The sequence below is a fragment of the Diceros bicornis genome, chromosome 10, assembly GCF_020826845.1.
Source record: "Diceros bicornis minor isolate mBicDic1 chromosome 10, mDicBic1.mat.cur, whole genome shotgun sequence".
In the NCBI taxonomy this organism is placed as follows: domain Eukaryota; kingdom Metazoa; phylum Chordata; class Mammalia; order Perissodactyla; family Rhinocerotidae; genus Diceros; species Diceros bicornis.
Genome location: NC_080749.1, coordinates 42,704,860 through 42,718,956, shown reverse-complemented (window position 1 = coordinate 42,718,956; position 14,097 = coordinate 42,704,860). Strand labels below are relative to the sequence as shown.

The 14,097-nt window shown below is 38.7% G+C and overlaps 1 protein-coding gene across 2 annotated transcripts in view; it reads left to right on the top strand.

Moving 5' to 3' along the window:
* The window catches only part of ITGB6 (integrin subunit beta 6), a 68,827-nt gene extending 55,481 nt beyond the window's left edge, over nt 1-13,346 (top strand). For both annotated transcript variants that reach the window (XM_058549075.1, XM_058549076.1), the window contains 3 exons: nt 2,164-2,283; nt 7,720-7,886; nt 12,671-13,346. In XM_058549075.1, the coding sequence (XP_058405058.1) occupies nt 2,164-2,283; nt 7,720-7,886; nt 12,671-12,769 (386 nt within the window). In that variant the 3' untranslated portion in view covers nt 12,770-13,346. The remainder of the gene's footprint in view (nt 1-2,163; nt 2,284-7,719; nt 7,887-12,670) is intronic.
* The last annotated feature ends 751 nt before the right edge of the window (nt 13,347-14,097 follow it).

Sequence of the window (14,097 nt, the reverse complement as noted above, 5' to 3'; positions counted from 1 at the left end):
CAAATAAAAAAGCAGGATTAATATTACTGAAAGGAGTATTATAAGCCGTCCACAGATTTTCTACCCCAGAATAAAATGTTCCATTACGTAAGTGTGAGACGAACAGAGTGGGCGGGCACTGTCATGGCGGAGAGGGGGAGGGAAGGAAAAAAAACACTCCAACGAGAAAAAGCATGTTCCCCAAGACTTCATGAATCCCAGTTAATTGGAGTGGTGTGATAGGTGGAGATGTGGTGAAGGCCATCTAAAAATGACCAAAATCTGAATTATATATGCAGTGCTCTTGCTATCAAACAAGGGAAATACAAATTTCACTAATCAAGTGTTGCCCAGAGGTTCCTGAACCTCTTAATTAGAATCAGTATTAAAAATACTTATCAAACAACTCACTAAAATATAAGCTTCTGTGCATACTACTGACCTCTTGAATGAGAATACCCAGGGGTACATCTCTGGAATCCGTATTTTCAAAACTCCCAGATGGTTCAGATGATTGTCAACAGTTGGGAATGACCAGATGAGAATGATCTGGAGTTAGATTTCTTAATATTCCTGTGTAAATAGATGCTTCTAATGGGTTCAAAACCAGTTTGTTCGCTTAAGTCTATCATCTGAAATCTTATTAATAATGCTAAATGTTTTACCAGTCCCTGTTTTCATAGATAGTATAGGCATACTTCTCACAGACCCTGGCATGAGGTTTTTATCTTATAAATTAAATGCAAAAACAATTTAATATTTCTATCTTTTGATGGCTATGGTGTTGTTGAACCAAAAATATCCTATTATTTCATTTTTCTTTGTTGGAATCAGAGGAACACATGTAGATTCTGTTGTATTAAAACTTTTTTATTTTTAAGCTAATGAGAAAAGTTATAGATCTAGCAAGAGTCAAGATTATCTGGGAAAGTCCCAGTTTTAATATTCTGACCCGTTGTGTCATAATACACTAATATTAGATCACATGTCTTAAAATTTTAGGTTAAGAGCAAACAGTCATTCTATTTACAGGTTTCTTAAAAAAGTGTTTGTAACAGTATCATTAAAAAGTCTCCAACTTAGAAGATAGGAGAACTTTGAGCAAGTTTTGTTTTTTTTTTTAATTAGGAAAATGCTACATAATTTTGGCATAAGTGCCAGACCACAAAAATTTCTGATAAATAGTATTAACATCTCAGATTGACCATTTTACTATATTTTCAATTTCTGTTATGACATTTATTTTTTGCCTCTTGAATAAGCTCAGCAAGAAAAAGTTTCTATTTGGAAAAGATTTGAGGGAAACTGGATTATGCTTTTTTTTTTGGTGAGGAAGATTAGCCCTGGCAACATCTGTTGCCAATCCTCCTCTTTTTGCTGAGGAATATGGGCCCTGGGCTAACATCCGTGCCCATCTTCCTCTACTTTATACGTGGGATGCCTGCCACAGCATGGCTTGATAAGTGGTGCATAGGTCCATGCCTGGGATCCAAACCTGTGAACACCGGGCTGCCAAAGTGGAGCCTGCAACCACCATGCCACCAGGCCGGCCCCTGGATTATGCTTTTTTAAGAAAAAATTAGGAAAGTGGCCATACTGCATGGTAGGCAACTGTCATCCTGGTTCCTTTTAATCTGGGGTTTCTCTTACCCTGCTGGTCCATAACACTTCAATCTCCATTTCCTGATATTAATTTGTATTTACTGTCATGGTAATACATGGCCAGCAATCTTGACTATGACATTGTGGGAAAGGCACCTTTAGAAGTATCAGTATCAGTTTGGACTGTGTAGTCTCTTTCTGAAATGTAATCTAGGCTTCCTCCGATGCTCTCAGCTGAGAAAAACATACAGCACCCTCATTACCAAAATCAGGGCCATTCTACTCCCAAGACAGTGAGGCGCACCTGCCTTGAAGTGCTGTCGTTCTGTTGAAATTCTGCCCGCATCAGTTTGATAGGTGCATCTGATGGTCAGTCCTGATTGACCACACCTGGAACTGTTCTTCTGGAACATGAGTAGAAACTAAAACCTCAGTGGGTGGGAAAAATCCTAAGTCTTTTCTATTCCTATTCTGCAATGTTGAAAATTACTATTTGCATATTAAAACTCAATACTACTTTGCTTTAAAAATAATCTCTTTTGGAATCTCATTTAACCTAATGAATGACTCCTTTATCTGCAGATTTCTCAAAGGATGGTTCTGTTTCCTGTTCTCTGCAAGGAGAAAATGAATGTCTTATCACATTCCTAATAACTACAGATAATGAAGGGAAAACCATCATTCACAGCATCAGCGAGAAAGGTGGGTGGCTTGTCTTCCCACGTCAATGGCAAGTGATACTACATGGGAGAGGAGAAAACAACCGGAAAGACACTTTAGGTAGCTTGCCAGGAAAGATATTTCCAAATTTTTGATACAACACTTCTACTTTCCCAAGGATTGAAAGATGCCTGTTGAAGAGTTTGATATGTTCCAATGTCTCTTATTAAGACCAGATAACATGATGGGTGTATTGGTACCAATCATCATCTTCCTGAAAGCTGGGTGATGAAGTATAGAAAGGTGGACTGATTAAATGCAATGTAAGCAAAAGGTATATCTTTGGGAAAGGCTAACAGGGAGAGCATAACGGTCTAAGAGAATGAGTTTTGAATCAGGCAAACTTTGGCTCAAATCCTGTTCCACCTTTTAATAGCTACTTGACATTCTAGAAGATACTTGCCTTCCTCAGTCTTTGTTTCCTCATCTGTAAAATGGGAAAAATAATAGTACTTTCTTCTTTGGGTTGACTCAAAGATTAAATGGAATAATGCCTGTAAAATATGTACCCATTCATAACCTATAGTAATGGGTCATTAAATGATAATGCTGAGTCAGAAAAGACATGGAGCAGCAAGTGAGGAAGGAAGTGACCAACAAAGGAAGTCAAAGAGTCCATCGCTTCTGTGGGTTTTCATCCACACCAACTCATGGCGTTGGCTTGAGCCTCAGGAAGCCCTCAAATAAAAATCTCATCTTCAGTGAAGGGGAAAGAGAAGTTACATTATGTAGAAAAGAAAATAGTTGAAAAGGTACTTTTGTTGAGAAGTTCTTAAATTTTAGTGAGTGTCAGACTCACCTGGGGAGCTGGTTAAAATGCCTGCATCCAGAGTCAGCAGGCCTGATGTGTGCCCAGGACTCTGCACATTAACACTACTTTAGGTGACTCTGATACAGATGGCTTCGAGATCTCCTATGAGCCACTCTGCTCTACCAGTCCTGGCTGCATTCTTAGATACCAGTGCCTCACCTCGTCTGTCTTCAGTAAATGACGTGTCCCTAAACACAGCACATTCCTGGCAGAAATGACAGCTGCATTAAATCATACCTCTCCAGACCTTGTCAGCAACCTCCTCCTCCCCCTCCTCCTCCAAAAAGCCTGGAGCCGAAGTTCTGCCCCAGACAATAGCAGCAACGGCAGGCTAGAAGGCAGGTGTGTTTTGTTGTGAAGGCAGATGTGTTTTGTTGTGTGTGCTTGCTTATCAATGTGCTAACAAAATATTAACTCCTGAATTTGAAACCAAGAGCATCCAACTGCCATTTCTTAAGAACGTAAAAACTAAAGCAATACCAAAGTAACCAAAAAGTGAATTCAAGACATTATAAACCAAGCAAGAGAACATGATTAGAAAAATACCGCATTGCAGTGCTGAGGGGTCAGGGAGAGGTAGAGGTCAGCACGATGCAAGATACTTGGGTATGATTGTGACCATGACCTTGAAGCTCAGGTGGGCTGGGTGCACCTGGAGACTTGCTCTTGAAAAATCTCATGTAAATCCACTTCTCTGAAATGCATATATAAAATGCATTGTAGAGGTCATTAGTTAAGAAAATTTAAGGTGAATCTTGCTGTACAAGGAGGAATTACTTTATAGCACAAAAAATCTGCCTCCTCATTATCTGTTTTATAAAGTCAAATTCTTCAACCTCACCCCCAACTCTCTGTTTGTGATTGTGGCAGTGGCTTTGGCAAGTTCTCCTGAAATCAAAGCCATTCCTTGTAATACTGATTCCGCTGGAAAAACGAGTTCCAAACAACAAAAATGAAATTCCAGAATAGAGTCTGTTTTTAATTCAGGGCCTTTTGTAGCTAGTTGGTTTGCTTTCGACTTTTTTTTTGGTGAAACATGCCTTTGGCTGATAAATGCCTTCTCATTGCTGAACTGTTGGGGTTTTTTTCCTTTTATTCTTCCCCAGAATGTGAGTGGCACATCAACATGCCCTCCTTCCGAGAGTACTCAGATGCCCCAATGCCTCTTTTTTTTTTTTTGTGAGGAAGATCAGCCCTGAGCTGACATCCATGCCAATCTTCTTTTTGCTGAGGAAGACCAGCCCTGAGCTAACATCTATTGCCAATCCTCCTCCTTGTTTTTTTTCCCCTTTTTCTACCCAAAGCCCCAGTAGATAGTTGTATGTCATAGTTGCACATCCTTCCAGTTGCTGTATGTGGGACGCTGCCTCAGCATGGCCAGGGAAGCGGTGGGTCGGTGCGTGCCCGGGATCCGAACCCGGGGCCACCAGTAGCAGAACGTGCGCACTTAACCACTAAGCCACGGGGCCGGCAACCTGCCCAGCCCCATGCCTCTTTATTAAGCCTTTTTATTCTCCCTGTGCCTTTGTAGTAGGGAAAAGTGAGGGAAAAATTACCTCCCTGAGGCTTAATAGAAATCACCTGACAGCTCCAAGGATGCTCCTTTCCTAGCAAATGTTCTAGGACCAGAGCTTCCACGGGTCCTGAGGGCAGAGCCCATTCCCAGGAGTCTGTAGTCCCCTCTCATAGCTTTCAGACCAGAGAATCCCAGGGCAGCTGGCTGGAGGAATGGATAGAAAAGAGGCAAAATGAGAAAAGAGGAGATGGAGGTTAAGGATTCCCAGGGTCCTCCAAACAAACTGAAAAAGAAACCTGATGAAGAGTCACCATCAGGGCATGTGTGGACATAGGGAGAGCTTCACTCATCTCTTTTCTTACATCGGGAGAAACATTAAGAAGATAAGAGCCACAGCCAAGGAATGATAGTTGGGGAGACTTCCTGGCAGGGATATGGATGTGGATGTTACACCCACAGGTTCCAACTTGGAGGTTCCAGGTCCTTGAGGTCTTGAGGATAGAAAAGAGAGAAAAGTGCATTTATTGTAATAATAATAATAATATAATAGCAGCTCTCATTTATTGAACTCTTACTAATACTGTGTGCCAGGTATTGTTCTATATGTTTTACATGTATTAATTCATTTAATACCCTCAAAACCATATAAAGCAGGTATTGCTATTATTTCCATTTTGCAGGTAAGGAAGTTGAGGCATAGGGAAGGTAAATACGTTGCTGGGTTTTGCAGCAATTAAGCACCAGTGCTGGCTGGGGAACTCTGGCAGTTTGCTTGGAGCCCACGCTCTTAACTACTGTGCTATACTGCCTCCCACTGGCCGTACAATCATAGTAAACATCTGAATACCAAAAATATATTAGTTAGATCAGCACTGTCCGATAGAAATGTTATGCAAACCATATATGTAATTGGAAATTTTCTAATAACCACATTAAACAGTAAAAAACAGGTGAAATGAATTTTAATGTTTTATTTAATCCATTATATCCAAAATATTGTCATTTTAACATGTAGTCAATATAAAAATTATTAATGAGATGTTCTACATTTTTTTCATACCCAATCTTCAAGTGTATTTTACACTTACCATGCACCCTAATTCAGAAAAGTCATATTTCTAGTGCTCAATAGCCCTATGAGGCAGAGCTCCCTGATTGGCAGCATCAGAAACTCAGGGCCTTACGAGGAGGTGCAGCACTGACCTGGACTCGATAGGACTGCGCTCAGTGATGAAGATGGTCCTTTTCTAGAAATCAGTCTGAGCATCTCAAGAAATACTAAAGAGAAAAGGGGAAATTTCTATTGTGTAATACCTGCTCTGGTACTTGGGCCAAAATCTTTTCTTGAGAAATGTATAATTCCCAATGACTCTAAGTTCTTAAAATAATTATCTCTGCCAGGATATGCCTCCTCCTCCTTTATTTATTCCCTACAGGAAAGCCCTCCTAATTCACGGTCTGGCTGTAGGGTATTAGCAAGTTTCCTCTCGCTTTGAGCAAGAACATGCTATGCCCTACCTCAGCCATTTCGTAGTCAAAGATGTAACCAGTATATATTCTCATTGACATGCACCTGCTGCTTTCTTTGCAGGAGTGTTGCTAACCTATTAGAAGCAGCAATGGTTCATTTGCTATGCTAGAAACTGTCTTTAGATCTTCATACTGTAGTAGCTATTTCATTAGCTCCTTTACTTATTTCTGCATAATCTCCTTACATGGTTTTTTGGCTAAAGAACAAAAGTGTGTGAGGCCAGGCATCGTGCTGTTAGGGAGTCATTAGTCCTGCTCAAATTCACATCAGCTATAGATCCTTACCTTGAAAGCAGCATGACTAGTCCTATGTGTATAACTCTCCTTATTAAATATCTAAAAGCAGTAAGAGTTAGGATAAACTAAGCATGATTCATTTCTTCCCCAGATACCACGGATTTGCCTCACTTCTTGCAGAGGGAGGCAGATGTTTAATGATAATTTTTATGTGGGATTTTTTTCCCATGAAAGCAAGGGGAGAGCTTAATTATAATGTTTCATTAAGAAATGTATCATCTCCCAGGCATATTGCAAGGATTATTAGTCATTCTGCTGTCAATGAAGGAAGGTACTGTATAATTGCAGAATTATATTAATATCATCAATAGAGTCAAAATAACATTTCATAGAATATTCGAGTTGAAAGGACTATACAGAACGTCTAATTTCCCAAACTTCCCTGAAGATAAGAATCATTTGGGATACTTTTAATGATAAAAAAAATCTATTGCTCCATCCAAGACCCACTGAACCAGAATCTGGGGGTGAGGGGTCTAGGAAGCTGTGGGTTTAATAAGCATGAGCACCTGGGCTTAATCTTATCATTAGGGACGTTAAGGGAGCAATGAAGTCCCTCACCTTTGTTTTACAGATGGGGGTCCTGGGGCTCAGAGAGATGGAGGGACTGACAGATTTCAGACAGTACATCAGATGGAAATTGAACTCACCTCTCCCTATCCCAGTGCAGGAACTTTCCAGGACATCAGGGCACTGCATTAGAATTAAAATACAACTGAAAGCCATGATTGTCTTCTATTTAAAAAAAAAAAAAATAAGAAGCAGCAAAGAGTAAACTTTTCAGGGGGTGGGTTTTATATTACTTTGAATGTAATCTCCTAGACAGTTTATGTTTCAAGAAAATCCACGAAAAAGTAACTATCTGTGGTGTGTGTTTGCACACATTCCATTTCTACTTTATCATATACCCAGAAGAGACCATCTTGAGTGATTGAACTATAGTCTTTTTCATGGTCCTTTAAATATTCTATGTGCATTAATTGTCACTCTTTTGGATTCGAATTCTTCTTGAGTCAGCCATTCAAGTATATATCCATTTGCTTTGAATAACGAAACTCTTGCTTTATGTTTTGTTCTACTTCAAATGAATAGAGCTATCCTTCAACAAATAACTCATTTTTTTTAATCCAGCAAAACAAAAAGTGTTACTATTTTCCCTCTACTGGAGAGAAAGTGCAGTTGGAAAATTTAACGAGCAATGTTTTCTCTTTGTCAAAACATTAATTGTACCATCTTCTTAATATAATTTTCTTTGTTTCCACAGACTGTCCAAAACCTCCGAACATTCCCATGATCATGTTGGGGGTTTCGCTGGCTATTCTTCTCATTGGGGTTGTCCTACTGTGCATTTGGAAGCTGCTGGTGTCATTTCATGATCGTAAAGAAGTTGCCAAATTTGAAGCAGAACGGTCAAAGGCCAAGTGGCAAACGGTATGCGAACACCTAGGGGCTCCTCCTTGTCTAGAGGAGAAAATGTCTTGTGGAAGAGATGGGGTGTCAGCTTTCTTCGGCTCTAAAAGAGAATTAGAATGTCGTGTTATTTCTCTACTCTTCTCACCGTGTCCCCAACAGCTTTGATTTCTATTCTGCTTTGGGGGCAAAGGAACCTCTGTCCATTATCTGGGCCCCAGATACCCTTTATTCCATACATTTGTCTCTCAGCGCAGCGGAGAATTCCCCTACTCTGAAGAGGTTCATGAAACTCCTTCCCCAGCCGCTTAGGAACATCAAGGAAACACATTTTATTCCTTACCACCAGGAAGATCCCTCAGGCCCCATTTGATAAAGCATAGGTGTTGTATCTAAACATTTCCATAAATCAGTTATGTGATAGCTAATGGAATGATATTCATGGATAGTTTGACAGTTCATGCCAATTTCCATGGAAATACTCATTACTCACAATAGGTTACAAAGCAAAGTTGAGAAGACTTTTTAAATACCATCCAGTTATTTTTTATGAATAACATAAATTTTAAGCAGCTACCTGAGAAAAAACCCCAAAAGTATCAACCTTTAAATATATGGACTCAGTAGACGTAATTTATGTGTCTCCTCTTCACAGTAGGCAAACACAAAGCAGGATTCCAATTTTCTATGTTTCTTTTCCACAGGAGAGATAATTACATTTCTAGAGTCCCATAGAAACAATTTCATGGTTTTAATTTCATCTCTCTATCTCTAATGATGTGTCCAGCTATCTAATAGCAATTATCTTACATTGCTGATTCTAAAAACAGTGATGTCACTGGAGAGAATACAGGCAAACACAATGCTCCTTTGGGCTCATCTGCCCAAATAAATTGATGTTAACACTTTTTCTCCAAATTTATATTGATAGCTTCAATTCCTAAAGCAAATAGAATTTTCTGTTTTGGATAAATTTATCTTGATAAGAGATGCTTATATTTCATGCAGTTATTTTGAAATAGCCAAAATATATGGTGCAGGACAATGGACAATGAAAATTTTCATCTACTTTATCTTCCCATTAAAAATGGCTTTAGAGGGCCGGCCCCGTGGCTTAGCAGTTAAGTGCGCGCGCTCCGCTGCTGGTGGCCCGGGTTCTGATCCCGGGCGCACACCGACGCACGGCTTCTCTGGCCTTGCTGAGGCCGCGTCCCACATACAGCAATTAGAAGGATGTGCAGCTATGACATACAACTATCTACTGGGGCTTTGGGGGAAAAAATAAATAAATAAGTAAAATTATAAAAAAAAAAATGGCTTTAGACACAACAACCAAATGCAATGTGTGGGTCTTGTTTTGATCCTGATTTGAACAGTCCAACTGGAAAAATACATATTTTGGATAACTAGAAAAAGTTTAATATAGACCGAGTGTTAGAATGATAGCAAGGAATTATGGTTAATTTGATAATGATGGTATGATGGCTTTGCTAGAAAATATCCCTATTTTGAAGTGAAAGGAAATGAAGGCTGGATTTGCTTTGAAATAATTCAGGCAGAAGAGATAGAGGGATAGGTGAAGCAAGTGTGGCAAAATCTTGGTAATTGTTGAATCTGGGTGGTGAGTCTACAGAGGTTTGTTATACACCTTTCCTCTTCTTTTGTGTTTTATGGATTTTTCATAATTAAACAAAACCCTTTAGGAAAGTAAATTGTAGATTTGCAATGAGGATATAATGTATCCACCCCTAACAAAGTAACATGTAACCTGACAGGTGAGTTTGGTGAATTAGAACATAGTACTATGAGGCCAAAACGTCAAGGCAGTTAACTTCACCTGATCCCCTGGCCAATAGATGTTGTTTTTAACTCTCACCAACTGTCGAGCAAATGCCTAGCAATGATCAGAAGGGCAGCCAGGCAAAAGAATGTGGTTAAGTTGGCGCAGAAAACAATAGCAGCAGTTAGTTGCACAACCACCAGCCCTGTGAAGTAGTCTTGATATCCCCATTTTGAATGTAAGGAAACCGAGGCTCAGAGAGGTTAAGAGACTTTCCAAACTGTTGGGCCATGGTGGAGCTGAAATCCTAATTGCAGCCTCTTCTTTCAAGCACAGCCTTGACCCTCCTAGAAATAATAAGCAGGTGTTCTGCAAACAATCACTTGGGCAATTATACGATGTATATTTACTAACCAGCACATTTTAATGTTCTCCTACAAAGGCATGAATACTGACAAATGATTAAATCTTTAAAATAACATTTTAATTAACAGTTAATTTCCCCAAAACATGAATTGTTTTCCCTCAGGATGTAGAACATGACTGAAATTCAAATGCTGAATTTTTGCTATTTCTTCATCTAAAATGAAACAAAAATATGCATTAAACAGATAGAAGCATAAATGGAAAATATTATTCCCTTGTTAAATTGAATTTCTTTGAATAACAAATGTTTGATGTTCCTGACTAGATAATGACTGGGTAATAATTATGCACTTGGATGCAAGAGGTTTAATTCAAATAATTCAATTCAAATTTCACTAACATATCCTATTGGAAAAAAACTATTGCTCAATGCATCCATTTTGGAATCCTCAATTTGATTCTGTTTTTATCTGAAATTTTTTTCTTGAATAACTGAATTTGACTGGTCTTCGAAAGCCAGAGGACTTCTAGGGACTGAGAGGTAGTTGGGTCTCTTGACCCATTGGTCCCCATTGGTCCCCATTGGACTCTAATGGTGACAGAGATCAGGACGAGAAAGAGCTTCCTTCTTGCCTCCTGAAACATTTCATCATAGCCATAAAGAAAGGTTACCTTTTATTACACTTTTTAAAATACCCCCCCCCATATTCTTTATGAAAACACAAGGGGAAGATATTTAAATTCATCTTTGATTAGACATTTTTTCTAGGATGACAAGTCATTAACTAGAGGCAAAAAATGTTCAGTCTGACATTTCGTGCAGTCATGGATTGATTTTGTACTGTGTGAAGCAAATCAGGTCTGCGTTTGGCGGCTAGGTAATCATTGAGAGAACTGTGGGTCATGACAGAGAGCTTTCTTATTACGACTTGTTCAAGCTCTAAAAATGTGCCATTGCATTTGCAGAATCCACAGCCTAATGAGCACCCCAGACTCCTGGGGGAATCAGCCTAGTCACCCCAGATGGTTGGGGGAAACTGGCTTTGTTTAAACAGTGAAGGAGTGCGGGTCCACTCGAAATGGAGCTAGACCGAAGCCTGTGTCACAGCTGGCCCTAGAGGAGACAGGACTGGACATTTTCACACTTTCTCCTGCCAATAAAACCTGTTTGAGCTCATTCTCCTGAGCTCTGATCATCAGCTAAGGGCAGGAAACATGACTGCCCCCCACCGATATGTACCTGCTCTTTCTCCACCTCTAAACCTCTTACTACAGGAGGTCTGCTTCATCCGTCACCCCCCATTAGCATGCCCAGCCCTATAACTAGCTTTGCAAGAGACTCTCAGAATATTGTAGACCTGAATAAAGGAAGTTGCTTCAAAATACAGAAGGAAAATGGCAGGATCAAAACTAAACATTCAACTAAATGTCTACAAAATAATATTATGTATTCAGTCAACTGCAACTCAAGTCACCTTCTTTATAGTGCATATAAATTTTATTTAGTGTGGGGTGTGGGTACATTTTAATATGTTTCACATGATACGGGGTGGGGCCCACAAAAGAGTTCCTAGTCCTATGAAGATCTTAGCTGGCCCTACTTACAGCCCATTTACTCTTTCGGGGTACCTTTCTCTTCCCTTCTGCTCCCTCTTCCTCCAGAACAGTGCCCCACCTGCATCCCCAGCCCGCACTTCTTATTTTTTCCATTTTTCCTCTTCAAATGAGTCCCTTATTCTTCTGTAACCAACTTAAACTTAATAGCTTATAGTCTCTTAAACTTAATAGAATTTCATACATGATTTTTGTTTGCAAATGAGATTCTACCTGCCTCTAAGACCACATCAGTCTGCCCTTCACCCTCCAAATCCCAAGTTCTTATGGCAGCAGGACTAAATAAGGACTGGGGGGCCCTCAGAATTATCCAGGCTGACCTGGGGAGTAGAAGCAATATGGTGACTTGGCCTTCACTCATCATCCACCACCAAGGAACCTCTTTTCTATTTGCCCTGTTACTGAGATAGCATCTCTCTCCAAAGGCACATTGAACAAAGGTAACATGTTACTCAGTCAGAGGTCAGGCCATTGGCTCTGGGCAACATAGAATAGCTGCAGATGTGATTCCTCCTCACAGCGAAGACATTGCCTCTCCCCAGCAACACATTTCTTGAAGGCAGATACTGTGTCATTCATCTTTTTGTATGCTTCTATCATTTCACTTTTCCCTTTTTTTGGTTTTTTACTTTATATTTCACTTTTGGGTCACCTATTGGTTCATTCTACTCGTTCAACAAATACTGAGTGCCTACTATGGACTAGGCACCATTTTCAGCTCTGGTAAAACAGGAGTGAACAAAGCAGCCAAAGTCTTGTTTTCTATCCATGAATTAGTACATTTACAAAAAGGGTAAGATTTTTAGAATAGACATATGGGACTGGTTCTGCATATTAAAAAAGTAAAATGAAGATGCATAAATTTTAAAATGCTAAAAAGTATGACATATCAAATTAATCAAAATTATTCAAATGGCTTCCAAGATTGAGCCTGAATCTCTTCTTTCAATTTGTAATGTACAATAAAATTATATAGATATATTAAAACTGTGTAATAACAAAATGTACATACTTTCATTTGAACCTTCTTTTTTTTTTTTTTTAGGGAACCAATCCACTGTACAGAGGCTCTACCAGTACCTTTAAAAATGTAACCTATAAACACAGGGAGAAACAAAAGGTGGACATTTCCACTGATGGATAGAACTACTTTATGCACGGAAAAAGTCTGTTTCACTGATATGAAATGTTAATGCACTATTTAATTTTTCTTTCTTTGTTGCTTCAAAATGAGGTTGGTTTAAAATAATAATGGGTCATTTGGAGATCAGTCATTCTCCGCTTGAAGGTTAGAGACTATGTTGGCAGGTTCAAAATAATCAAGAAGAGAAATATCCTTAGCGAAGGGGTGACTTTGGGGATCATTTGAGGAATGCTAACTCTGTTGCATTAATGCCTCAACAAATCATCAAAATGATTCATGGGGGCCTGATTTGTGTTTGAAAAATGTTTGAAATTAGAATCTCATTTGTTACAGGATTACAACTACCTGAAGTCTTTGTCTCAGCAAAGTCACAAAGTCCATATGCTCACATTATATACTCACACTTGACAATTAATTCTAACCTTGCAGTAAATCTGCCCTTTCCTAAAGGAGGATTTTTTTTAAATATGAAAAATGAGATGCTGACTTTTATTTCAGCTAAGAGGATGCAATTCTTCTAAAGATATCCCAAATGTAAGAATGAAAATTAAGTGTTAATAATTTCTGTGGATTTGTATGTACCTAAAAATCAAGTACATAAGTGTTTTGTTTGTTTTACAGATGAAGAAGAAGTAATTTATAAATTAGGAAGTCACCAGTAATAAACAAAAATAATAAGCCTATCATTTAGATTATTTTTAATTATCTGAAAAATAAACTTCTACACTCAATTTCCCTCTTGACCTTGAGTTTTCAAACTATTACTTCTCCCATATTTCTCAATCCATTTTATTCAGTTTCAGTCATCTAAACCCTGTAAATGTCATATGAAATTTTTGATTTCATGTTAAAAATTACTTTAAATGGTTAGATAGTTTATTCAAAAAGAGCTCCGATAGTACAAAAGAAACATGGGTTAAATTGAATAAAATTTTAAATGGTTTTAAATCAAACACATTGAGAGTACACAAGTCTCTCATGAGTAATAGGCTTCTTTATATTCTTTTCCCAACTTATACATTTCAGTTGCATATGGTGAATATGCATCATATATTTACTTCAAAAAGTAAGATTTTATTTGCAAAATACATGTGGATAATTAGGGATCCACAGGTTGATTGTAGAGATGGAATCTGTGGAACATTATTTCTTATAGTTAATACCGCTTTACAAAGCACTTTCATCTCATTTGATCCTCATAAGGAAACTAAGCCTCGGAGAGGGAGTAGAAGAACAGGTTCAGAATAGATCTTCTAGCTCCCAGCCATTTCCTCTTTCTACGGTACAAGACTGACTCTTTTGTCAGTGAAACGATAGAAAGAATTTTG